The sequence below is a fragment of the Bufo bufo genome, chromosome 9 (genome assembly GCF_905171765.1).
Source record: "Bufo bufo chromosome 9, aBufBuf1.1, whole genome shotgun sequence".
Lineage (NCBI taxonomy): Eukaryota > Metazoa > Chordata > Amphibia > Anura > Bufonidae > Bufo > Bufo bufo.
The window spans coordinates 51720509-51746443 of record NC_053397.1 but is presented as its reverse complement, the minus strand read 5'-3'; the positions used below and the strand labels follow the sequence as shown (position 1 = coordinate 51746443).

The following is a 25935-nucleotide window of genomic DNA, read 5'->3' as shown; positions in this document are numbered from 1 at the left end:
CACTTGTTAAAGGACCAAAAGTAATGGGACAATTGTCTTCTCAGCTGTTCCATGGCCAGGTGTGTGTTATTCCCTCATTATCCCAATTACAATGAGCAGATAAAAGGTCCAGAGTTCATTTCAAGTGTGCTATTTGCATTTGGAATCTGTTGCTGTCAACTCTCAAGATGAGATCCAAAGAGCTGTCACTATCAGTGAAGCAAGCCATCATTAGGCTGAAAAAACACAACAACCCCATCAGAGAGATAGCAAAAACATTAAGCGTGGCCAAAACAACTGTTTGGAACATTCTTAAAAAGAAGAAACGCACCGGTGAGCTCAGCAACACCAAAAGACCCGGAAGACCACGGAAAACAACTGTGGTGGATGACCAAAGAATTATTTCCCTGGTGAAGAAAACACCCTTCACAACAGTTGGCAGATCAAGAACACTCTCCAGGAGGTAGGTGTATGTGTGTAAAAGTCAACAATCAAGAGAAGACTTCACCAGAGTGAATACAGAGGGTTCACCACAAGGTGTAAACCATTGGTGAGCCTCAAAAACAGGAAGGCCAGATTAGAGTTTGCCAAACGACATCTAAAAAAGCCTTCACAGTTCTGGAACAACATCCTATGGACAGATGAGACCAAGATCAACTTGTACCAGTGTGATGGAAGAGAAGAGTATGGAGAAGGAAAGGAACTGCTCATGATCCTAAGCATACCACCTCATAAGTGAAGCATGGTGGTGGTAGTGTCATGGCGTGGGCATGTATGGCTGCCAATGGAACTGGTTCTCTTGTATTTATTGATGATGTGACTGCTGACAAAAGCATCAGGATGAATTCTGAAGTGTTTTGGGCAATATTATCTGCTCATATTCAGCCAAATGCTTCAGAACTCATTGGACGGCGCTTCACAGTGCAGATGGACAATGACCCAACGCATACTGCAAAAGCAACCAAAGAGTTTTTTAAGGGAAAGAAGTGGAATGTTATGCAATGGCCAAGTTAATCACCTGACCTGAATCCGATTGAGCATGCATTTCACTTGCTGAAGACAAAACTGAAGGGAAAATGCCCCAAGAACCAGCAGGAACTGAAGACAGTTACAGTAGAGGCCTGGCAGAGCATCACCAGGGATGAAACCCAGCGTCTGGTGATGTCTATGCGTTCCAGACTTCAGACTGTAATTGACTGCAAAGGATTTGCAACCAAGTATTAAAAAGTGAAAGTTTGATTTATGAGTATAATTCTGTCCCATTACTTTTGGTCACTTAACAAGTGGGAGGCACATATGCAAACGGTTGTAATTCCTACACCGCTCACCTGATTTGGATGTAAATACCCTCAAATTAAAGCTGACTGTCTGCAGTTAAAGCACATCTTGTTTATTTCATTTCAAATCCATTGTGGTGGTGTATAGAGCCAAAAATGTTAGAATTATGTAGATTTCCCAATATTTATGGACCTGACTGTATGTGGCAGAAGGACCCAAGGTCAGACTGCTACCTCAGCATCCCCTACAGCTATACCTTTCATCCTACCAATGATGAAATGGAAATGAATACATGGAATGAGGGAACTACAGTATCCAGAAAGATGATCAAAATGAGAGGTATTTAGTTTAGAAAAAAGATGACTGAGGGGAGATCTAATAACTATGTATAAATATATCAGGGGTCAGTACTAGTGTTGAGCGCGAATATTCGAATAACGAATTTTAATCGCGAATATCGGCACTTTGAGAATTCGCAAATATTTAGAATATAGTTATATATATTCGTAATGACGAATATTCGCCATTTTTTTCCATCTGAACACATGACTCCTCCCTGCTTCTAGCTTGTGGGCCAATTACGTCATTGGCCCACAAGCAAGAAGCAGGCAGGAATCATGTGTTCACTTCAGATGGAATTTTTTTTTCGAATATTCAAAAAAAAAAAGAATATATAGCACTATATTGAATATAGTGCTATATATTAGTTTTTTAGAATATTCGTCATTTTTTTTCCATCTGAACACATGATTCCTCCCTGCTTAAGTTGCTTGTGGGCCAATGACGAATATTCTAAAAACGAATATATAGCACTATATTCTATAGTGCTATATATTCGCTTTTGACCCACGCCTGTATTGAGCGCGCAATATTTGCATATTACGCATCCATTACCTTGCCGATTTTCACGTAAAAAAAAGAATGTAGAATATAACGAATGTACAAATTCGCGAATATATGACAAATATTCTACAAAATATCACAAATTCTAATATGACCCCTGTCGCTCATCACTAGTCAGTACAGAGATTTCTCCCATCATCTATTTATCCCCAGGACTGTGACTGTGACGAGGGGACATCCTCTGCGTCTGGAGGAAAGAAGGTTTGTACACAAACATAGAAGAGGATTCTTTACGGTAAGAGCAGTGAGACTATGGAACTCTCTGCCTGAGGAGGTGGTGATGGGGAATTCACTAAAAGAGTTCAGGAGGGGCCTGGATGTATTTCTGGAGCGTAATAATATTACAGGCTATAGCTACTAGAGAGGCGTCGTTGATCCAGGGAGTTATTCGTATTGTCTGATTGGAGTCGGGAAGGAATTTCTTTCTCCGTAATAATTGGTTTCTTCTCATTGGCTTTTTGTGCCTTCCTCCTGGATCAGCATTATGGAATAATAGGCTGAACTGGATGAACTTATGTCTTCTTTCAGCCTTACAAACTACGTTAACATGTTACTATGTATTGACTAACATCATCTTTTGCATCCATAGCAGTATTATTAGAAATACACAATATTATCGGATTGGATCTGGTATGGAAGCTCATGGTTACTTAGCACAATAAATTGTCCGCCATCTTGTTCTTACCTGTTCAACCCGCACTTGAGCGTTTATGAGCTGGTACACCACAGAGTCAGGCAGTCCGACATCTTTCAGCAAAAACAGGGTCAGCAGTTCGTCATCCTTCAAGATCTCTCTGATTCGTAAACCGCGTCCTGTATTGTAAACGGGTGAAATGATACAGTTACAATTACAGTTCCCCTATGGTGACAAGTCTAGTGTTGGGAAAATTAGTATTTAATGAATTGTCCCTCAACCAACTTTCATGTGCAGCGATCATGTACAGTGGCCACATGGTCCCTATGACAGACATTGCGGCATCATATTATGAAGATATAGCCAATGTGCTACGGTCTTCTTTTTGTTTCATATGAAATCATATAACGCACAGGTATACTGAGGTACAGATTGAGCCTCCCTAGCCTCACCCGGGATGCTAGGGATGCTCGCCCCCATCGCAGCCTGCTATTGGCTAACCCCCCCCTACAAACCCCCGCCCCGTCGTCGGAAATTTTGACCCGCGCGACGGGGATATGCAGCTGCGGCTGTGCAGGCATCAGGAGCGACGCAGATGCTGGGGAGTGGGGTAAGTATAACCTACAAGAAGTGCCCAGACATTAGGGGGGACATTATAGGGGTCGGAAAAAACGCTTCAAGTGTACTATGGGCAGGACCGCAGCCTTTGGTGCACCATCACTATGTTAATTTCACCGCTTTTATGGACAAGGCCAGGATTTCCTTGCATCCTTCCTGGCTGTGAAATCCCGTGCCTGTCCCAATTGTTCACACTTTAGCATATGTGCAGCACAACCCTTGGTCCTGGCTTCCATGGACAGTGCTGAGCAATTGGTACTGTCGTGGGATTTCAGAGCCAGTAGTGATCAAAGTGAATGAACGCAGAGTGGGAGGCGCTGAGTGATGAAAGCGGAGGAGCAATGGTGCACCAAATGACAAAGCCCCACCCATGGTGCACTTAAATCTTCGTTAGCTAAATAGAATGATGAATGTCTTCACATTGCAGGAAGGGATTTTACAAAGAAAGCTATGTTTATTGTATGGAGTACCAACCTTACAAGACATCATGCCTAGGTGGAAAGTGATTTTTGAGCCAGCAGACTCCCTTTAAGCAGCAGGTGAAGGCTCTGACTACTCAGGTGTTATGAGTATATTTCTATACATATATGTTTGCTACCACCAAGGAACAAAGGGAAAATGCTTCTGAATGTCGCAGTATGAATGGAATTTAGCTTATATTCCAGGACAAAGTAAAAAAACACAGGTTACAATTGTTTAAAATGTTCAGTCGTCTGGTATTTGCCATTCAACAGGATCTTTTAAAGCCCCATTTAAGGATGACAGTGACTAATGAAGTGGCTGTTACCGTGTAGCTTGAGGATATGCAGACATGTGGTTCTGCATTACATGCAGAAATCTGAAGTGCAGCATTGACACCTCTCCACTTTTAATCCTTTGCTGAATGTTCTCCATGAACTTGCAGTCAGTTTTATCCCTAGTAAGTATTTGACCTGTAGGCAAAATGATTTCACATCTGTTGCAAAACAAAAATCTGTCTCACGCATAGTAAGGACATCAGGGTGCAAATGAGGATGAGTAAACCTATGCAATGACAGTTACCTAATGTGTTTATCCAGTTTGCTTCACTTTTTGTGACCTTTTGGTTCTTTCCTCATTCTTAAAAGTTTCTATTTTTACCGCTTTGATTGGTTAATAGAAAGGGCACCATGATTAGATGCTTAAGGGTGACAGGCTGGGATCTCTTGCAGTATGCTGGGTTCTGTTTGGGTTCTGGGTTTTGTGCTGGTGTCTGTCAAAAGTTGTAGGGGTCTGAAGAAGGATGCTGGTGGTCTATTGAAAGGTGCTGGGGTCTGCTAAAGGGTGCCAGATCTGTTGGAGGATCTTGGGGTCTATTGGTAGGTGCTGGAGACTACTGAAGTATGCAAAGTCTGATGAAGGATGCTGGGGTCTGTTCAAACCTGCTGGACCTGCTGAAGGGTGCTAGGTCTGTTGAAGGATGATGAGGTCTATTATAAAGTGCTGGGGTCTGCTGAAGGGTGCCAGGTCTGTTGGAGGATCTTGGGGTCTATTAGTAGGTGCTGGAGACTACTGAAGTATGCAAAGTCTGGTGAAGGATGCTGGGGTCTGTTCAAACCTGCTGGACCCGCTGAAGGGTGCTAGGTCTGTTGAAGGATGATGAGGTCTATTAAAAAGTGCTGGGGTCTGCTGAAGGGTGCCAGGTCTGTTGAAGAATGCTGGGGTCTGTTAAAGGCTCTGGGGTCTGGTGAAGGGTGCCAGGTTTGTTGAAGGATGCTGGGGACTGTTGAAGGGTGTCAGATATATTGAGGGATGCTAGGGTCTGTTGAAAGGTGTTGGGGACTGCCAAAGTGTGCCAGGTATGTTGAAGGATGCTGGGGTCTATTGAAAGGTGACTGGTCTGTTGAAGTGATGCTGGAGTTCGTTGAAAGTTGGTGGGGTCTGCTAAATGAGCTGGGTCTGTTAAAGGGTGCTAGGGTCTGATTATGTTGTACTTCATGCATAAGGACATCATTGTCTATTTAGTTCATATATGTTCATATATGCTTCAGGGGAGGTTGGGGGGATATTTTAGGGTGCTATCAACAATTTCTCCCTGAATTTATTTTTCGAAAGTATATGGATGATTTTATGAACACCAGGAGTGTTATTTGATTATTTTAATAGGATTTCATTTAAATAAGCACAATCATTATACAGTATAGTAATAAGTGGCCAGATAACAGCAGAGATTGCCTGCCTAAAACTTGGAGCCTGTCTAATGCTTTACCTTCAAATAAGCTGACTTTACCACTGATTTCTGGTCTGTGCTGTTTGTTCTGCAACTTACTTCATAAAAAAAAGTCAGTCAAAACTTATGTAATCTTCTATATTTGCCAAGGCAATGAACTCTAATTCTAAATAAACAGATCAGTAAGTTGGAAATTACCATAAACTTTTCCAGGGTTAGTCCGAACGGTATCCATAAAATTGGATATAGTATACAGTTCCTTCCAGATTCGGCCAAGATGTTGTATTTCAGGCTTCTCCGAAAGTACATCTTGGGCATCTTTATAAGCTCTTGCAAGGCTTAGAGGAAGCAAAGAACAAATGGTTACTTGTTACAGAAAAATACTAGACCTGCAAACTGATAAAGCTTCAGAGGCCTGAGCTGTTCTCATGAAATATAGCAGGATTATTGTAGATTAACAGATGCCAGCACAAGGTTACTTAGATTATACAATGCACACCAGCTTCCCATTGTTTTTAACAAAGAGAATAATCATCTTTAAATATAATGTTTCGGTTCTGATGCCATTTGGACATTTAAAGTAAATCTCACTTTGCCTGGAGGGACAAGACTAACCCCAGCTATGAACGTATAGTGTGCACATAATATTGCTCCCTGTACTGGTTTCCCGGCAGCTCTTGAAGCTGCTAATTGGGACCTGGACAGTCAACAATGACGAAGAAGCCTCAATTTGAACATTCCCTTCGATCTCCAGAATAGCAAAGGTCATGTAAATGTAAGTTTGGGGTGGGGTAAGGACCTTCCCTTCAGGTAAAAGTAGTATTTTCAAATTTTTAGCAAGAAGGTCACTTTAAAGCTGTATAGTCCTGACCAATCTGCTCGCTTACTGGAAATTAAATTCACAATTAAATTAGATTCTGGATTACAATCCTCTTTTTAATTTGTCGGCTTTAATTATTAGTTTCAGTCCATTGTTTTATTTATAAGGATTCTGCTACAGACACGTCTCTTCTCAACAAATTCCAAAGACTTATCCGTCAGTTAAAAATAATTTCTGAGTAAATCCAAATTCCTCCAAATGCAGTCTGGCTCTCCACCAGTGTCAATACATTTTTAATGCCAAACCACAAATTTTTATTTAACTATTAACACCATTGTACTCATTTTAGTTTTGGCAAATGCATATGTTGTTGCCTTCCAGGTCACTCTGTAGTCTCAGTCAAGAGGAGTTTGGTAAAACTGCAAAACATCAATTTTTTGTAGGAAGAACAACACACCAGTTCCCCACTGAGAAATATACAATTGCACACATTCTTTGAAATTACAATAAGGTCCACTGTTCTGAATGTCAATTTTTGCCATTTTAGACACTTTTAACTTTAATCTAAGAAAATATTTAGGTTTATTGTACTGTCCCTGGCCCAAACATTCACGTACATTTCTGCTCCAATCCAAGGGGATAACATTAAGGAGACCCAACTCTTCCTTTCAGGAGAAAGAAAATTATAATTACACCAGTCACACACATCCTCTAAATAGTGTTTAATCTGGGAGGTTACAGCCCAGAGACACTATTCTCTAGAATGTCATGAAGTGCTGTAGCATTAAGATTTTCTTTACTGAAAATGTAGTCATCCTACACTTTCCACTCCAATTTAGAGTACATATTCAGTCTGGGCAACTTCAGTTGTGTCCACATCAGTCTGGCCAGTGCTTAGCATTGTTCATTGTGATCTCATGCTCATGTGCATCTTCTTGGCCACGGAAACTTCATCCATAACGTTCCTACCAAAGGGTTCTGATATTGCTCAGTCCTCCTAATACCATTTTGTTATTTAGCAGTGAGTATTCCAGCATCCAGCAATGGTCAGATTTTCATATTCTATTTATTGGACATTTACTCAGGTTGTGGAAACTTGTGTGGTTACCACTTTTCAACTGATTAAAGTTGATTCTGTATGTAGGATGGTCAGTTCTATGTGTGGTCCTTGACTCTTAACTCAGGAACCCAATGAAGGATGATGCAGTAAGAGGCAGACACATAACAGTGAACTTGAGTTAAACTTTACTCCAAACGGGGGTAACAATGCCGGTTGCCTTTCTTGAATGTAAAAATATTTCTGGAGATGGGATTCAGAGATTTAGTCTGACTGCTATATTTGGAGTAGGGAAGGATTTTTTATTTTTTTGCCTTCCTCTGGATCAGTTCAGTAGGATTATAGGTGGAACTTGATAGACCTGTGTCTTTTTCCAATCTCTTGAACCATGTAACCATCTAACTATACTAGTTGCAGTCCTGAGAAGCTCTCACAATAATTGAACGTGGTGAGCCACTGTAAGAGGGCATAACAACAGTACCACGGAGTGGAATTCTGTAGGCTTCCCTCAACCCAAGGTATAGGTACTCTCCAGTAGCTGCTTGCAATATACCTAAGGACACTTGGAGTTAAAGAGCTTCCTCTGATGCGGTAATCTAAAGCTAGACTACAGCCTGATGCAAGTCAAGACAAACTGGATTGGAGTTTACCAACCAGCAGGATCTCAAGATCTCAAGTTCTAGTTTAGTTTGCATGCTAGACCCAACTCCACTGACAGACCAGGCCATTATCTGTACAACTCTCATCAGTCTTGTGTGACTTGTCATAGTTACATCTGACTCTCTGTATGTCAACAACAATGACCACAAGACACACAGGTCAGCCCCATATATAGCAAGACTCCACTTTTGCACGGATCATATGCGGCATAATGCATTGGCATCTGCCCAAATTTTTGGAGACTCATCTAGACCATATGTCCGCCACTTGCAAAGCAAACGGAGTAAACATGCCAATGACAGTTAAAAGCCATGTATCTGCTAATGCACCGATAACAACTATTGTATAGCAAATACTGAGGAACATAGCTTAAAGGGGGTTGTCACCAGAAATTCCAGTATTAAGCATAATAGTGCACAGAATCAAAGGTACTCTTAAATTATGCTTGCCAAGCCCTACCAATGTGCTTGATTTAACACTGAAATTCCTTTAACAGCGATGCCCATTTAATTTCACTGAGAAACCAACAGTCCAATTCACAACAATAGAAAGGTATGGCACAGGGTTGCAGGAGGTTCAGCTTGAACAGCCCTTTATATTTCCATCCAAGGCATTACCAGTCAACCAAGCATGGTTGATGCAGTATATTGCTGGCATCTACCAGGGCACAAGGACCACCCGGACAATGGCTGGGTCTGTAATGCAACACCCTACCATTAATGCAGTATGCCATAGGTACTTGTCCAGTTTGGTTGTGTGATTCCTCTCAAGCAGCTTCCATAGTGCTTTCTCAGCCATGTAGTATGAGGTACTAGAGAACCTCTCCATCAAGCACCCCAAATGGGTTTGTAAGTGGGTGCAGCAGCTAAGCCAATTACTGAGTCTCATTGAGTCTCATACAGTTTGGAAGCCTACAATGGCACGTTACAGTGGATACAATTTTAAGACCCATTTATTCTGTTACTATATGCTCGAGAGGTTCTACTGATCTTAAGCAAAACCCATATATGTTCTCAGGAAGGGCACTCTGCATTGTTCATATCAGGGCAAGGGTGACCTATCAACCCAGACACTTAGTAAGTGCAATAGAAAAATGAAATGCCAATGAAGAGATTTAATCTAGGAGTTTACAGTCTAAAAGGACAGCTCCATTAAGAAAAAAACGGGTGTCATCTTTGACAATAAAGTTTGCAAAGTTTTAATTTCACCCTGGAACAAGTCATCTCATTGTCCATTACTATGCTCAAACATTCACAACATATCTAAAACATAGCTGTCGTAACCAAATACTTCCTTGGTTCCAATGATCTGCCTGAACGATCATTAGGATATTGACAAGAAAGTCCAAGCAGCTTAATTAAATAATCTGGAATTCAGTGGGTGCTGGGCGTGCTGGGTTCTAACAAAACATTGAGTGAGGGGAAGCTGTCTTGAAGTCATCGGGATTCATTCCTTATGATAAGGGATATCGAGTGTCTCCATCATAAAATACTGTGTGTTAATACATATCCTGTACCAAAAAGTCGCCATGAGACATCTGGAGTCTCTCCAGGCAGCGTCCTCCACATACAAATAAAGAAGCTCACAAAGGCTTCATACAAAGGTTTGTTGTAAAGTGGTGGCAACCTGGACTATGATTGATACCATAGCACCTATTTTCTTATCACCCCTTTTACATATTCTGTAACATCCGAGCTTTGATTCACAATGAGGCTTTTGTTTGCAACGACAATGAAGGCCACATCTAAAAATGTACTTTAACCACTACTTGTTATCTGCAACTTTCTCAGTTGTCATGTGTTTGCAGTTAGAAGGTCTGTGTCCTGTCATTTCATGACCCGAAATACTGCAAAAATGTTATCAACTTTTTTTTGTCGTTTGTTCCAGCACTGTGTCTATAACATTACTGAGGCTGTTTTAGGCGGCATGCATTGGACCTGCTAATTCCAACAGATTGGTTATGATTACGGTACATGTTTTACGTCAGGTTTTGACTGGTCGAAGACAACAAACTGTTGATTGGTATACAAATTCTGCTTCAGAATAAAATGATTTCCTTAAGAAAATAAATTGTCTCTAGAGATTCAAAATGTGTTCTACATGGGAAATTTACAGTAATTATTGTAAATGAGTTTTGCTGATAGTAATTATGAGAAGGACCATCTGGTGTTACATAGTTCAATAATCAATAAGTATTAAAAAAAAAATCAAGTCAAAGACCCTGAAGCTTCAGCCACCTCTGTCTTCAAGGTCCAGGTGCATCTGCTACCTATTCATCCCATATATGCCCCTGGAAAAAATGGCTCCTTAGCTCTCTATGGACCCCGCACACCTCCACGCTCCAAAATTGCCAGTCTTCTCTCTGTGCTTGCAGAGCAAATTACAAAGTGTGAGGACCCCATCCGTTCACTGAGCCCCATTTTAATCAAACCCTGTTAAAGTATTCAAATTGTTTTAAGATGTGTTTCCTTTTAAAGGGTCTGTTCACATGGGCATTAGAAGAATTGTTCGGTGCATCCATCGGCAGTCTTGGCAAATTTGACTGAAAGAATAGCTTTGCATGTACTGCCATTCTTCGCATCAAAATGAAGGAAACGACTAGTGAAGTTATCAAAATTCAATTGAGCTGCTTCAAGAAGCGCATTTCTTTGTAACTAGCGGGTGCAATGAAGGGGAACGGCGATTGTGCTGCCCCACATCATTGAACCCCTCAAATGCCACGTTCATCACTGATCGCGGCATCTGAGATTAACTTTGAGGGCTTTCAGGGGATTATCTGGTTAAAAAGAAAAAACAACTCACCTTAACCATTTGATCGCGTAGAAGCCGCCACAGCCATCTTGATTAAAGATCTTGTGAGGGATACTCAATCATGGCTATGGCGGCCTCTTCGCGTGCAAATGGATGATATGGGTATGATTCCCTCTCCCCCTTCACGGAAAATTGATTTACTACCATGAAGCACAAGGAAATTCGGCTTCGCGGCAAATCAAATTTTCCCTGAAATTCGGATTAAAGTCCACTTCGGATACTTTGTTTCGCTCAACCCTAGAAACCACAATGGAACCCTGTGGGCCCCATTATAGGTCAATAGTTGATGGCATCTGGCTGATCATTGTGGTTCCTCTTATAAACACAAGCCAATTCCCTAAATCTGACCTTGAATAATATTTTATTTTTGTGTCTTTTTTTTCCCTTCATTTTGGTCGACATAGCATTACGAGACTTTGTTTTCTTTTTTTGCAGGATGAGTTGGACTTTACTTATAAGCCATGTTTTGGTACAAATATAACAGAGTGGATGATGAGCAGAATGGAAAACAAATACCGGTAATATGGTTTTTTTTTCAACACGTGATGGAACAGTAAAGGTGGATTTAGACGCACTAATAATCGCCCAGATTATTAGGAACAACTGTTCCTGCAAACAGTCATTCCTGATCATCTAGCCGTCTAAATGTGCCACCAATCACCAGATGAACGAGTGAAACGCTGGTTCATCGAGTGATCCTGTCATTCACGGCACCACTGATCATGGCTTCTGAGCAGCAGATCGTGTGGTCTAAACAGCGATCTGCTGCAGTGCTCAGATGCCATAATTCTGTATGAGGATGAGGGATCGCTATAGCTATCCCCCATCCTCATACAGTGAAGGAGATCGCTGCTTGTAAATGCACAGTCTCCTTCATTGAACGAGCAGCCTACTGTCGGGAAGAAACGCTTCCTCCCCGACAATTGACCGGTCAGTCGGCCCATCTAAATCCGCCTTTAGTCCCACTTCAGAACAGGAAGTCAGAGGGTAGTGGGGGTTGGTGAGAACCATGAAAAGTGTCCATTTTACAATAAAAATGACTTGTAGGCATTGAGGAAAGTGTATTTTTTGCACTTTTACATTTACATTTTTGGTTGCTGGATAACCCATTTAAAGGGAATGTGTCACCTATAATTCTTTCTGCTAGTTAAAACCAGATAGTGACACATATTTTTTCTAATCTATTTTTATTTTCTGATTGTAGAGTTTCTAATTTTATTTTCTAAACTTGATTATGGGGACGGCCATCTTTTCTGAACTGGTGTTAGCAAAATTTTGAGATATGCTTCACCCATGGCATAACCCCCTCTCCCACTTCTATGGGAGAGTTTTTAGGCATGCTCTGTGACCTGTCCAGTGGTCAGGAGGGAGTAGATAAGCTGTGATATCACCTAATGTGAATGGTGGATCCAGTGTTATCTATATATGTAGGTGATATCTGTCGCTGTAATTCCACCTGTGATGATAATTAAATGACTGCTGAAAAGTGTCCTGTACAGATCAAGAGGGGGTGTCTATTATTAGGCTTAGTGGTCAGTGCAAAAACTGCAGGATTTTAGGATTTTTTTTAAATATAGATAACATGGAAAATTAAAAAATAACCACCAAAAGTTATTTCTAAATATATTTAACATGAAAACATGATTTTAAAGGGTTTCTGTCACCAGAATTAACCCTATTAAACTGGCTAACGTGCGATGTGCTAATGTCAGCAGACCCTAACTCTCCTATTCTTATGCTTATGGATGCGCCCCTTACTGCACAATTTTAACTTTGATGATATGCAAATTAGCCTCTAGCAGCGGGGGGGCATTGCTCCTGGTCCTAGAGGTTTTGTTCTCCCACCTCAAGTCACGCCCTGCCGTCCTTGATTGACAGGGCCAGGCAGCGTTCATCTCCTCCTGCCGGCCCTGTGTGCTGGGTAAACGGCACTGCGCAGGCGCAAGATTTATCCAGCACACAGGGCTGGAAGGAGAAGACGAACGCTGCCTGGCCCTGTCAATCAAGGACGGCAGGGCGTGACTTGAGGTGGGAGAACGGAGCCTCTAGGAGCAGGAGCAACTCCCCCCCCCCCCTCCTAGAGGCTAATTTGCATATTATCAAAGTAAAAATTGTGCAGTAAGGGGCGCATCCATAAGCATAAGAAGAGGAGAGTTAGGGTCTGCTGACAATAGCTCATCGCACGTCAGCCAGTTTAATAGGGTTAATTCTGGTGACAGAAACCCTTTAACAACAGGTCATTTTCTGATGACACCTTCCCTGCGGTCAAACTAATATAGTAAATTTATGTTTTGTGGAGTTTTTTTTCCTGATGTCCAGTAGACATGACATCCACGAACTGGTGTACAATTCAGATGCATTGAAACAATTTCCACTACCTCCACACATAACGGTACTATCAAGTTCTTTTTTTGTATTTGCTATCTAACCCGCTCAGTACTAATGCAGGGGAATGTTTTACCTGCAGATTCACTTTTACCTAAATGTCAAAGACATACCCTGAGAATGCAAACGTATTGCCATCCGGGCTAATCGCGTAATATAGGCACTATTGCTTACATGGAATTGTTGTAGTTTGAAACCACGCCAGGCGACTCTCCATGTGTAGGACTTCTAAAACACGGGTTGTTGGCATTGCAGAAAATTCCGTGTAACCATGGCAACACCCCCGCCGAAGGCATCGCCTTGTTTGGAAAATGGCCTGTGTAAATGGATAAATGCAGAGGAAAGAATTAAAATATAGCTTTCGTGTTCAAAACGGCACTTGTCAAAACATCAGAAGTCTACGTGATACATTCCTTTTAGGTTCCTTGAAGTTTTTTTTTTTTGCTTGTGTCTGGACTTTATCTGCCTGAAGGTATGCATATCTTAAACTCATGCAATTGAGGGGCACATCTTGACGTCTTACTCTCTACCATGACCAGTGGAAACTCTTGCATTCCTGATAAGATTGGACATATTTCAAAGCAAATATAAACAACTGTCTCTTTAATATCCACAGTCTTCAAAATGGTGGAAATAGTTACAACAGACATGAAATAAATATAAGATTACCCAACTACTGCTTTGGATCAGTCTTTAAAGAGTCATTGATGCTGGCTTGTTTTCCCTATGATGAAATATTCTGGATTTGCTCTGATTTGGAAACACTTTTCAAAACTCGCTAAATTAGTGATTTTATCAAACAATTTCCAGTCATTTCCAATCATCTCCAAAAATAGGCTGATGATTAAGCTCGAGGTTTCCTGTACCACCCCTGTTTACAGTAGTCCTTAGCCAGAAAATATTATCCAGTGTAACAGCGGAAGCTGTACACCGCTGTTCCCCCGCTTATCGCCACGGTTCCGGGCGCCGCGCTCAGTGGTGACCTGTGGCCAGTGCTTCCCATTTCACCGCGGTGGTCCTGGGCTCTGTTTCTGTAGGGGTTATTGCTTCTGAGGATTCCGCTCCACAGCTTCCACTCTGGAGACAGCATGAGTTCGGCTGGTTTCGTGTTACACTGATCTAAAGGGCAGAGCGCATCACTCCCTCGGCTGTGTTGGTTAGGTCAGGTGACCTCGCTGACCAACTCTGGCTCTCTTGCATGTAATTAAGTGGCTCAGCCCTCTTCCCAGATGCCTCAGTGTCAAGGTCCTTGAGTTTGCTGGTTCCTGATACTCTTGTGTGCTTCTGATCTATACTTCATTCCTGGACTCTGCTTATCAGCTGATCCCTGCATGCTTGCTTTGTCTCTCCTGTTGCCAACCTGGATTGCCTGACCTGTACCTGTGCCGCCTGCCCTAACCTATTGCCTGTCTGACCACGTCTCTGCCTTATCCTTCGCAGTATAATAGGTGAATCAGCCGACACTCCGTAGTTTGATGAGCGGTGCACATGTCCAGGGTCGGCGTCCCACACGTATCCATGCAAAGAAGACCGGCAATCGATGTCAATGCGATAACTTTTTCTTTATTGTGACATGGAGGAACAATTACAGGTGACGCGTTTCGACTCTGGTTTGACAAAGACTCGCATAGAGTCGAAACGCGTCACCTGTTATTGTTCCTCCGTGTGACAATAAAGAAAAAGTTATCGCATTGACATCAGCGAGTGTCGGTCTTCTTTGCATGGATGCCTTATCCTTCGGTCCTGCACCGTTGCTCCTGGTAATGTCTCTGCTCACCTGACTACGTTTGTACTCCTGGTACCTGCTCGGACCAGCTGCCACTGACTAGGATTGCTCTGGAATAGCCCCTGGCAACTATCCTAACAGCTCAAGTCTATCCTCACCATCTGAGGCTTTAGTGAAAACCAGGTAATTGCTTAGACGCGCCCCTCCAGAGCATAGCCAGTCAGTGGCGCAGTGAGTTCACACCCGCTGATCCATGACTTCCAGATTGCAGACTTATAGTCTCCAAGTGGGATTTGCAGGGCAGCTATGAGGAATTAGATTTAAAGAAGACCTGCTGCATCCTCCAGAATTAGAGAGGGCCATTAACTGGCTGTAGCGGCTACTTCACAGATTTCGGCGCTTTTTTTTTACACAATAAAAGCACACAGAGCTATGGGGACTGGATATTGCGGATGTGCTAGCGGAGATCTAGCAGCCCATGTTCTCAGCTCTATACCCAAAATCCAGGTGACAGGTTCCCTTTAAACTATCTAAATTTTGTTATGTAACCCACAGGTGAGCTGGACTTGTGCTTTATATTTAGGGTATTTTCTGGATTTGAAGTAAGGATCATACATACCATAGTTCATGCAGCAGCTAAGGGGTGCTTGGAGAAAGTGGGCCTAACCTACTAGATGCATCCTAATTTTAATATGGTGAAACACCCCCAGAACAGGTCCTATAATATTAGCAAACAGTTGGGGATAATCCTGTACTAAGTGCTTCTGTTAGGGATGTGGTAGTGTTAGAAACACCAGAAGGGGGCGCCATGCTTTGCTATGAGGCCTCGCCACCTTTGTGTTTGCTCCTGTTGTCCCTGAACAATATCAATATACTGTATGCATGGGGGAGATTTATCAAAACTGATGTTAAGGAAAACTGGCTTAGTTGCCCACAGCAACCAATCAGATTCCACCTTTCATTTTCCAAAGAAGCTCTGAAAAATGAACGGTGGAATCTGATAGGTTGCTATGGGCAACTAAGCCAGTTTTCCTTTACACCAATTTTGATACATCTACCCCATTAATGGAATAGATAAGATCAATATCTCTGTCGATTAAAAAAGGCTTTGGGGGGAAAATAATCACTTTTCTGATACTGAGGTTGGGATCATACTTACGGGATGCAGTGTCCACTTTTTAATGGATTCACATGAATTTCCTAACAAGCAGGGGCGGATTGGGAACTTAAAGTGGCCCAGGAAAAAATACTAAAAGTGGCCCCGTTTTGTAGTCGGGTCAAAATTGATGGAAGGCAGGGCCAGCAATATCATATTGCTGTACATTATACCACCCCAACAGAGCCAAATACCACAGTCCCTCACAAAATACTGCCCCAATCAGCACAAAATACATCCCCCAAAATTTCCAATGGCTGGCCATGAGGAAGGCTCAGGAGGCCATTTGGGCATCAGCCCCCCGGGAAATTTCCCTGTAAGGTCTATGGCCAATCCGCCCCTGCTAACAAGGTAAAGCACCAAAGATCTTAACTTTAAACTTATTTTACATATGTTTCCAGAGCACATCTTTTACTTTGCGCAGTGTAACATCGAATAAAATTATCGCGGAAAAAAAAGAGTGAAAAACAAAAGATTCCTTACATTCATGTTGGTTGTACAATGGGTTTGCATTTCTCAGCCATACCAGGACAAGAATCAGTGATAAGGGCCAGAATATTTCCACAAAAAAGCGAAACTGTTGGATAGAGAAGGTCACATTTAGTATCAAAACTAAGAAAATCTGTCATTACGTGTAACACATGGAGGAAAATATTCAAAGTAATATAGAAATCAAGACAAAGTAGAGGGGGTTTATGAATGTGGGAGTGCGGGTGCTCCTTATCGTGTGAGCACACTTAAGGCTAAATGCACACGATCAGGATTGCGTGCGGATTTGCGTGCAGAAAATCCGCACTGTAGGTCGTGTACATTGTATTCTATGAGAATTTGAAATTCTCAATGCACACGATGCAGATTTTTTCCGTGCGGATTTTGATCTGCGGTGGGGATTTTAAAATCCACAGGATGTCAATTCATTTTATTTTTCCTGACCGGATTTTCTTCATTCACTTAGTAAAATCTGCACCAATTGATGCGGATTGACTGCACAGATTTCTCTGCGAACACCTGCGTATTTCAGTGCAGATTCTCCGCACATGAATCCTGAACGTGTGCATGTACCCTAAAGGGACTCTGTCACCCTGATCTTGGACCATTAGCTACAGTAATACATGAGCAGTACTGCAGATAAGGAGTCCAGATCACTATTTTTTCCTTTTCCTACTGCTCCCTCATTCCTCTGCTGTCAGCGCTCAGAGCTGCTTTGAAATACATTGTCAGGACTGCTATGCCGCCCCCATGAGTGCCCTCCATTATGTCCGGACTGTGTATTTCAGTGCAGCTTTGAGAGCTGACAGTGGGGGAATCTGTCTGTAATCAGTCTGTATTTTTATGCGCCGTATATGAGTGAATAAAACCACACACTTCATTGGAAACGTTAGAGCAGAAGTCAGTAACCTTCAGCACTCCAACTGTTGTGAAACTACAATTCCCAGCATGCACACCTGCTCTGCTGTTCTAGGAACTCTCATGGAAGGCCTCCTGCACACGACCGTATGGCTTTTTCAGTGTTTTGCGGTCCGTTTTTCACGGATCCGTTGTTCCGTTTTTTGTTTCCGTTGTGTTTCCATTTTTCCGTTCCGTTTTTCCGTTCCGTTTTTCCGTATGGCATATACAGTATACAGTAATTATATAGATAAAATTGTGCTGGGCATAACATCTTCAATAGATGGTTCCGCAAAAAACGGAACGGAAACGGAAGACATACGGATGCATTTCCGTATGTGTTCCGTTGTTTTGCGGACCCATTGACTTGAATGGAGCCACGACCCGTGATTTATGGCCAAATATAGGACAAGCTCTATCTTTCAATGGAACGGAAAAACGGAAATACGGAAACGGAATGCATACGGAACACATTCCGTTTTTTTTTGCGGAACTATTGAAATGAATGGTTCCGTATACGGACCGCATACGGAACGCAAAAAATGGCCAGTAAACGGGGGGGAAAAACGGTCGTGTGCAGGAGGCCGAAGTGTAAGGAATCTGTCATTGGAAATGCTAGTATTGTAAAGGGTTTGGTGACACTTCAATCGGGTATCTTTGTGGATGGCAGGAGACCGAGTAACAATTATTAAAATAAAAGTCCTGTACTCCATGGGATTGCTTCACGTATTACATTTATTTGACAAGCGGATATCCAGTTTACAAATCACTGGACGTTTTCGGCTATTTGCCTTCTTCAGAGTCCGGGATGAGCCGCACTAAGTAGAAGGAGGAAGAAGGGGGGGGGGGGGCTGGAGCCCAGAATTAAAGATTGTGTGGGGTATAGTAGCCCCAGTAGTGCTTTACATATGGGCTCCGTGGCCCTAGATAGGCACTAGATAGATATATTTGAATGGGCTAATGCCCTAAGGAAATGGTGCCTTTTTTCTTAGGGCATTAGCCCATTCAAATATAGCACCTATCTAGGGCTAATACTCATGTATTACTTCAGATTATAGTCCATAATCTGGGTGACATATTCCCTTTATAGGTTATATCCTAGTACCAAGACCTGTCTTCAGAATCTACAATACCGTGATCATGTCAGAAAGAATGAAGAGGTCAGGTCAAATTATGTACTAAAAACATTTTAGAATCGAGGATACAGAATATCAGCAAGTCAACTGTAATGATAGTCCAGTCAGATGTAATGGGGCACTTTGCCGATGGGATAATGTACCATACATCTGTCTGTCAATCATCTATCAGTCTGTATTTTTATGCGTTGTATATGAATGAATAAAACCACACACTTCACTGGAAATGCTAGAGTAGTATTCAGCAACCTCCGGCACTCCAGCTGTTGTGAAACTACAATTCCCAGCATGCACACTTGCCCTGCTGTTCTAGGAACTCTCATGGAAGTGTAAGGAGGATGCTGGGAGTTGTAGTTCCACAACAGATGGAGTGCTGGAGGTTGCTGACCCCTGCACTAGAGTATTGCACTTCACCTATGTGGCAATGTCGCTTCCTGCTTCGGTCCCATCGGTCATGTGATTGCTGAGCCTGGGGGTCTGCGGAGCTGGCTGTGGGTCTTATCAGACCCTGATCACCACTGCAGTGAGGTTGTAGAGCCCTGTACAACATCTGTGGGAGTTGTACTCACTTTGTAAGGGCTCATGCACACAAACGTGTGCACCCTGTGCCTATGCTGAGGATCACAAAATAGCGATCCGCAATGCACGTGCACCAGCCATGTACCCACCATTTGCGGACGCGGACCCACTCACTTGAATGGGTCCGCGATCTGCAAGATTCAGTCTGCGGCGTAAAAAAATAGAACATGTTAAATTTTGTGTGTAGTGAACGAAATCACACGGGAGCGATCTGGAGTGCTTCCCTGGGCTTCTGCTCTGTTCCTCTGCTTCACACCCCTCCGTATCTTGCAAATTACGGACCAATTCAAGTGAATGGGTCCGCATCCTTGATACGGAGTGCACACAGCCAGTGCCTGTATATTGTGGACACGCTGTGTGCGGACCCGCTGTGAGCCCTAACTGAGGCTAATATGTCAGCCACTGTTACAGGAGAAATCTACAAAAAACTAAATGTACAGTTAAAAAATCATTTAAAAAAAATGCCGCAATGCAGCTTCTAGCACTGTCCCTTGTAACCATAACCCACACATCCCATACATTAAAATGACTGTTAAACCTCCTGCAAACGGCCGTATGCTTTTTTGCAGCCCACAAATTGCGGATCCGCAAAACACGGATATCGGGCGTGTACGTTCTGCATTTTGCGGATCGGTACGTCCTGGCCTATGTTAGAAATGCCTATTCTTATTTGCAACACAGACAAGAATAGGACATGTTCTATTTTTTTTTGCGGGGCCACGGAAATAAATGGGTCCACATTAGTGTTGAGCCTGAATATTCGAATTACGAATTTTTATCGCGAATATCGGCACTTCGAGAATTCGCGAATATTTAGAATATAGTGATCTATATTCGTAAAAACGAATTCGAATACTGCCCCTGCCACTCATCACTACTCCACATCTAATCCGCAAAAAATGCAGATCGGATGCAGACCGAAACTACGGTAGTGTGCATGAGGCCTTATAGAAAGGGGAAATAATAAAAATATATATTTGCACATTGGGCTATTAAAAACACTAAAATAAAAATAACATAAAAAATAAAATACAAATAACATAAAAATAAGTCCATGTATCACCAAAAAAAGGCCCAAAATTTGTTTATATAACCGAACAGAAAAAAAAGTTACGGATTTCAAAGACAAATGTACTAAAAAAAAAATGGAAAAAATGCGTCTGGTCAGGAAGGGAAGTAAATAGACCGGTCAGGAAGTGGTTAAACTGTAAAAGACATGACACACAGCTGACAACGAGCCATTCCATCACCTCAGCCCATACAACACTTTTCACGACCCTCCTACCCCAGCTTTATGACTGGGACACAATGATAAATCTGCCAACAGTTTTCACTTGAGACAAGTTCCCGTACCACGCCTAGTAAAGAGGTGGCGGTGGCGGATTCTCACACCTCCACCTGCTGTATCATGGGTGTCAGCCTACACTGTGACATTTACTGTTCAAGGGGCCAAACACTCTGCCGGCATTTATAACGCTATTAACTAAGTAAAGGGATTATCTAAGGACATGCCAAACCAGCAAAGGCATGCACGTGGCCAGGGAGATTTATCAAAACTGGTGCAGTTGCCCATAACAACCAATCAGATTCCACCTTTTATTTTTCAGAGCCCCTTGGGAAAATGAAAGGTGGGATCTGATTGGTTGCTATGGGCTACTAAGGCCTCATACACATTTCCGTTTTTCACTAAGGGAGCATTCACACGACCGTGTTGGTTTTGCGGTCAGCAAATCACGGATCCGTATGTTCCGTATGTCTTCAGTTATCTTTCCGTTTCCGTTCCATAAGTCAGTATAAGGCCTCATGCACACGACCGTTGTTTTATTCCGTGTCCGTTGTGCCATTTCTCGTGATTTTCTTCGGATCCATTGACTTTCAATGGGTCCGTTGAAAACTCGGCTAATGCACCGTTTGCCATCCGCGTCCGTGATCCGTGGTTCCAGTCCGTCCAAAAAATATAACCTGTCCTATTATTTTCGCGGAAAACGGTTCGCGGACCCATTCAAGTCAATGGGACCGCTAAAAAACGCGGAGGCACACAAGATTGTCATCCGCGTCAGCACGTCCGTGTCCGTTTTTTTTTCCTAAGACAGGTTTGCATGGCAAACCTGTCTTAGACTTTTTTTTACTTTACTTTATGTCTGGTGATCCTCCAAAAATAAGGGAAGACACACGGAAACAAAAACGGAAACGGATCACGGAACAACGAAACCCCGTTTTGCGAAACGGTCGTGTGCATGAGGCCTAATATGGACGTGGTGCTTCCGTGTGTCATCCGTATTTCACGGTCCGCAAAAAACTGAAATGGGGTTTCCTAGAATGTTTTCAGTCCAGGGGTCCGCAAAAAACGGATGACATACGGATGCTTTTCCGTGTGCTATTGACTTTCTATGGGGCCCTGGACTGCAATTTGTGGCCAAGTATAGGACATGTTATAAAATAAAAGGAACGGATACACGGAACGGACAGCACACGGATGACAATGAAAGGCATTCTGCAATTTTTGCGGATCCATAGAAATGAATGGGTCCGTGCATTGTCTGCAAAAATTGCGGAACGGACGCAGTAGAAAAACACGGTCATGTGAATGCTCCCTAACATGTGCTGTCCGTGTTTTCCATGGACAGCACACGTACTCATTGATTTAAAGAGGACCTTTCACTAGTGTAGAAACTAAAACCTAACTATATCAGTGGGCAGAGCGGCGCCCAGGGGTCCCCCTGCACTTACTAGTATGTCTGGGCGCCGCTCCGTTCGCCCGGTATAGGCTCCGGTGTGTGCAGCTCCCCTGACTGATTTCTTGTATGAGGCGTGTCCCTTGCTGCAGCGCTGGCCAATCGCAGCGCACAGCTCATAGCCTGGCTATTGGCCAGCGCTGCAGCAAGGAACACGCCTCATACAAGAAATCAGTCAGGGGAGCGCAGACCACGGAGCCTATACCGGGCGAACGGAGCGGCGCCCAGACATACTAGTGAGTGCAGGGGGACCCCTGGGCGCCACTCTGCCCACTGATCTAGTTAGTTTTTAGTTTCTACACTAGTGAAAGGTCCTCTTTAAATGTGTCTGTTCACATTTCAGTATTTTTTACTGACTGTGGGTCAGTAAAAAAAAATCAAGGGGACGTGGACTACTTTGATCCGTGATGAGGACCAAGCACGCCCATTGAAGTCTATGGGTCCGTGAAAATCACTGACACACATCCGGGTTGTGTCCGTGTTGCGTCCGTTTTTCACTGAAGACTAATAGGAGATTCTTTGGAAATTAATTTTTTAGCTGAGCAACGTCAGTGAATTACGGATGGTACAAACAAACACATGGATGCTAAAAACGGACACATGGACCAACCACGGATCATTCACAGAAATCTTCATGGATTAAACTGAGACGGAAATGTGGACGAGGCCTAAGCTAGTGTTTCTATACACCAGTTTTAATAACTCTTGCCCAGTATCCCCTTTAGAAATAAGACTTGGGGGGAGATTTATCAAAACTGGTGTAAAGGAAGACTGTCTTAGTTGCCCATAGCAACCAATCAGATTCCTCCTTTCATTTTCCAAAGGAGCTCTGAAAAATGAAAGCTGGAGTCTGACTGGTTGCTATGGGCAACTAAGCCAGTTCTACTTAACATTAGCGTTAATAAATCTCCCCTTGCTTTTCGAGTCAATGGAGAAATTTGTCCGATCCCTGTTTTTCCTGATATATGTCGTGGGGGGGGGGGGGGGGCAGTTATCAGGCCCCCATAAACATTTGTATTTTGGTGGGGTATCCCCACGTTAAAGGTTTTCTAGGATGAGAAAAACACGGCTGGCTGCTTCCAAAAACAGCACCGCACTTGTTTGTGGGTTGTGTATGGTATTCATTGAAGTGAGTAGGGCTGAGTTGCAATACCACACACAACCTGTGGACCGGGGTGGTGCTGTATTTGTAAGACAGCAGCCATGTTTTTCTAATATCCTCACAATATGTAATTAAAATCCAATCAGTCGGGGCTCACCACCCGTCACCCCCACCGATCAGATGTTCTATGCAGCCTTTGGAGCTGGAACTAGCACTTTAAATGGAACAGGAAGCACAGCTCCGTTCAAAGTGCAGTGGCCATTCCGGGTTACTGTAGCTCAGCTCCCATTCATTTCAGAGCTGAGAGATGAGCTGCAGTAACCCAGTATGACCACTACACTTTGTACGGCGCTGTGCTTCCTGCTCCATCCAAGAGCTAATTGCCAGGGGGCTGCAGTGAAAGGCTGATTGGTGGGAGTATGGGTGTCACTGATCAGATATTAATGATGTATCTTGAGGACAAGTCCTCAATATCAGGAGCATGGAAAACCCCTTTAATTGAGCCAACATTACATCCACAAAAGTATAGAATTACACATTAAAAATCTAAACAGAAATACCTAAAAATACTTAAGGAGGAAACACTGTACGTGGACTGATAAACAAGTATGGAGAACGTGTGTTGGGCTGACATATGACAGTTATGGACCCCCACAACCACAAATAGAGGGAAGACAGCAGGAAATTTCAAGAACAGACTGGCAGAGAGGTAATGCTATGGAAAAGTTTGGAATTTTTTTTGACTGAATGTAGAATTACATTTTATGGCAACTGCCACAAAATGGAGTTACAGACATGGTCATATCAGACATGGTCATATCAAACCTAAAATTGATTTTGACTGGTAGAGTTTATACTGACGGTACCTTCTGCCTTTTCCGGAGGGTCCAGTTCTTCCACAGCAATAGCTTAACCTTGGCACTGAACTTCATCCTTCTAAATGTGAACCTCTAGGCGCTGAAACAGAAGGGAAAAAGGTTATAGCGTACAGCTATGTGCGGAGATTATGGAGGAACAGCTCCTGTGCAGGATATTCTGGGTGACATCCATATAAAGGCTGATAAGGATTTATGCACCACCCATGTGGCTCCATATCAATTAGTGGCCAACTATTTCCATTGATTTATTATATATTGATTTATTTAGCTTTACTACAAGGGATACACCTACATTGCTATTTTGGCCCTGACAGCTGTCGCGCGACCAATGATCACAGTGTAGCAGGGCTGCCATAGGAATGAATAGGGTCACAACGCAATGGGCATGTTTGCTGCGACCACGACATGCGAATGACAAAAAATACAGCAGTGTTGGATTTTTTGCGATTCGCGTATTGCGGCCACAGTTAACATGCAAGCCGTACTGCAACCTCATTCATTTCTATGACAGCCCCGTTACACTGTGATCTTTGATCGCGCAAAAGCTGTCTAGGCAAAAACCGCCATGTAGACGTACCCTTAGCTATTAGTGTGGCTAAAATGTCTAGACCTTCTAATTAGAATACATGTGCAAGATCATTAGTGGTCATTAGTGTTGAGCGAAGCAAAGATTTTAAAGCGGAATTCGGTGCGAAGTTTAGGAAAACTTTGATTCGCATCTAAGCCAAATTTCCTCGCACTTCTTGGTAACGGATCACGTTTTCCTAAAATGGCGGCTGCACGTGTTACAAAGTGAAAGTAAGAAGCCCAGGAATCCAAGATCAACCATAATGCCGTGCTGCCAGCCAAACCACAGATAGCCATCCCCTGTGATGTCACAGCCCTATAAAATCCTCATCCTGCGTGGTCCTATGAGCTGAGCATAGGGAGAGACGTGGCAACCGCTCATGCGCTAGGGACAGTGTTGCTGAAAATGATTAATAGAATAATATTGGAGAGGAAGAATGCATGGAGTGTGTAGGGAGAGTGCAGAGAGAGTGCAGGGAGAGTGCAGAGACAGTGCAGGGAGACTTATTCCGCATCAGTTTTATTTATTCCTACATTTACTTATTCCTAAATCAAATATAAAAGTGAGGTATCAGCGCTGGAAAAAGAGACATGGGGCACAGAAGGGTAATAAGTACCTGTATCGCTGGATGTAGGTCCGGGGATGCTCCTGATCCAGATTCAATTTTTGTGGGCACTAATCAGTGCGGGAAGGATAGCAGTTCTTCTTGCTCAAAACTTTAAAAAGGCGCGCTTCTCCGGCCGGCAGCTGGCGCGCGCACGAAGGAGCGTGTTGGTAAGGGAATTTAAGAACGCAGCGTGTGACGTCACAACTGTGGTACGGATACTTCGGAGGACCAAAAAACCAATCTTACGCGTTACGAAGCCAGCGGGCTTCTTCGTCAGGGAAGCCCGCTGGCTTCGTAACGCGTAGGATTGGTTTTTTGGTCCTCGGAAGTATCCGTACCACAGTTGTGACGTCACACGCTGCGTTCTCGGATTCCCTTACCATCACGCTCCTACGTGCGCGCGCCAGCTGCCGGCCAGAGCGGCGCGCGCCTTTTTGAAGTTTTGAGCAAGAAGAACTGCTATCCTTCCCGCACTGATTAGTGCCCACAAAAATTGAATCTGGATCAGGAGCATCCCCGGACCTACATCCAGTGATATAGGTACTTATTACCCTTCTGTGCCCCATGTCTCTTTTTCCAGCGCTGATACCTCACTTTTATATTTGAAATACATGCATCCTTTGGATCGTGGCAACCGTTATCTTTCAGGTATTCAGCAGCGGCTCTGTGTACAGCCGTTCACAGCAAAAGGACATACCGTGACAGCGCAGATACAACTATTAAAATCTC

At 43.2% G+C, this 25935-nt stretch overlaps 1 protein-coding gene across 1 annotated transcript in view; it reads right to left on the bottom strand.

Moving 5' to 3' along the window:
* The window catches only part of ABCA4 (ATP binding cassette subfamily A member 4), a 208005-nt gene extending 183920 nt beyond the window's left edge, over positions 1-24085 (bottom strand). The window contains 5 exon segments of the mRNA XM_040408736.1: positions 2846-2973; positions 5799-5938; positions 13508-13649; positions 16699-16792; positions 24020-24085. Of these exon segments, the coding sequence (XP_040264670.1) occupies positions 2846-2973; positions 5799-5938; positions 13508-13649; positions 16699-16792; positions 24020-24085 (570 nt within the window).
* Positions 24086-25935: the final 1850 nt, after the last annotated feature.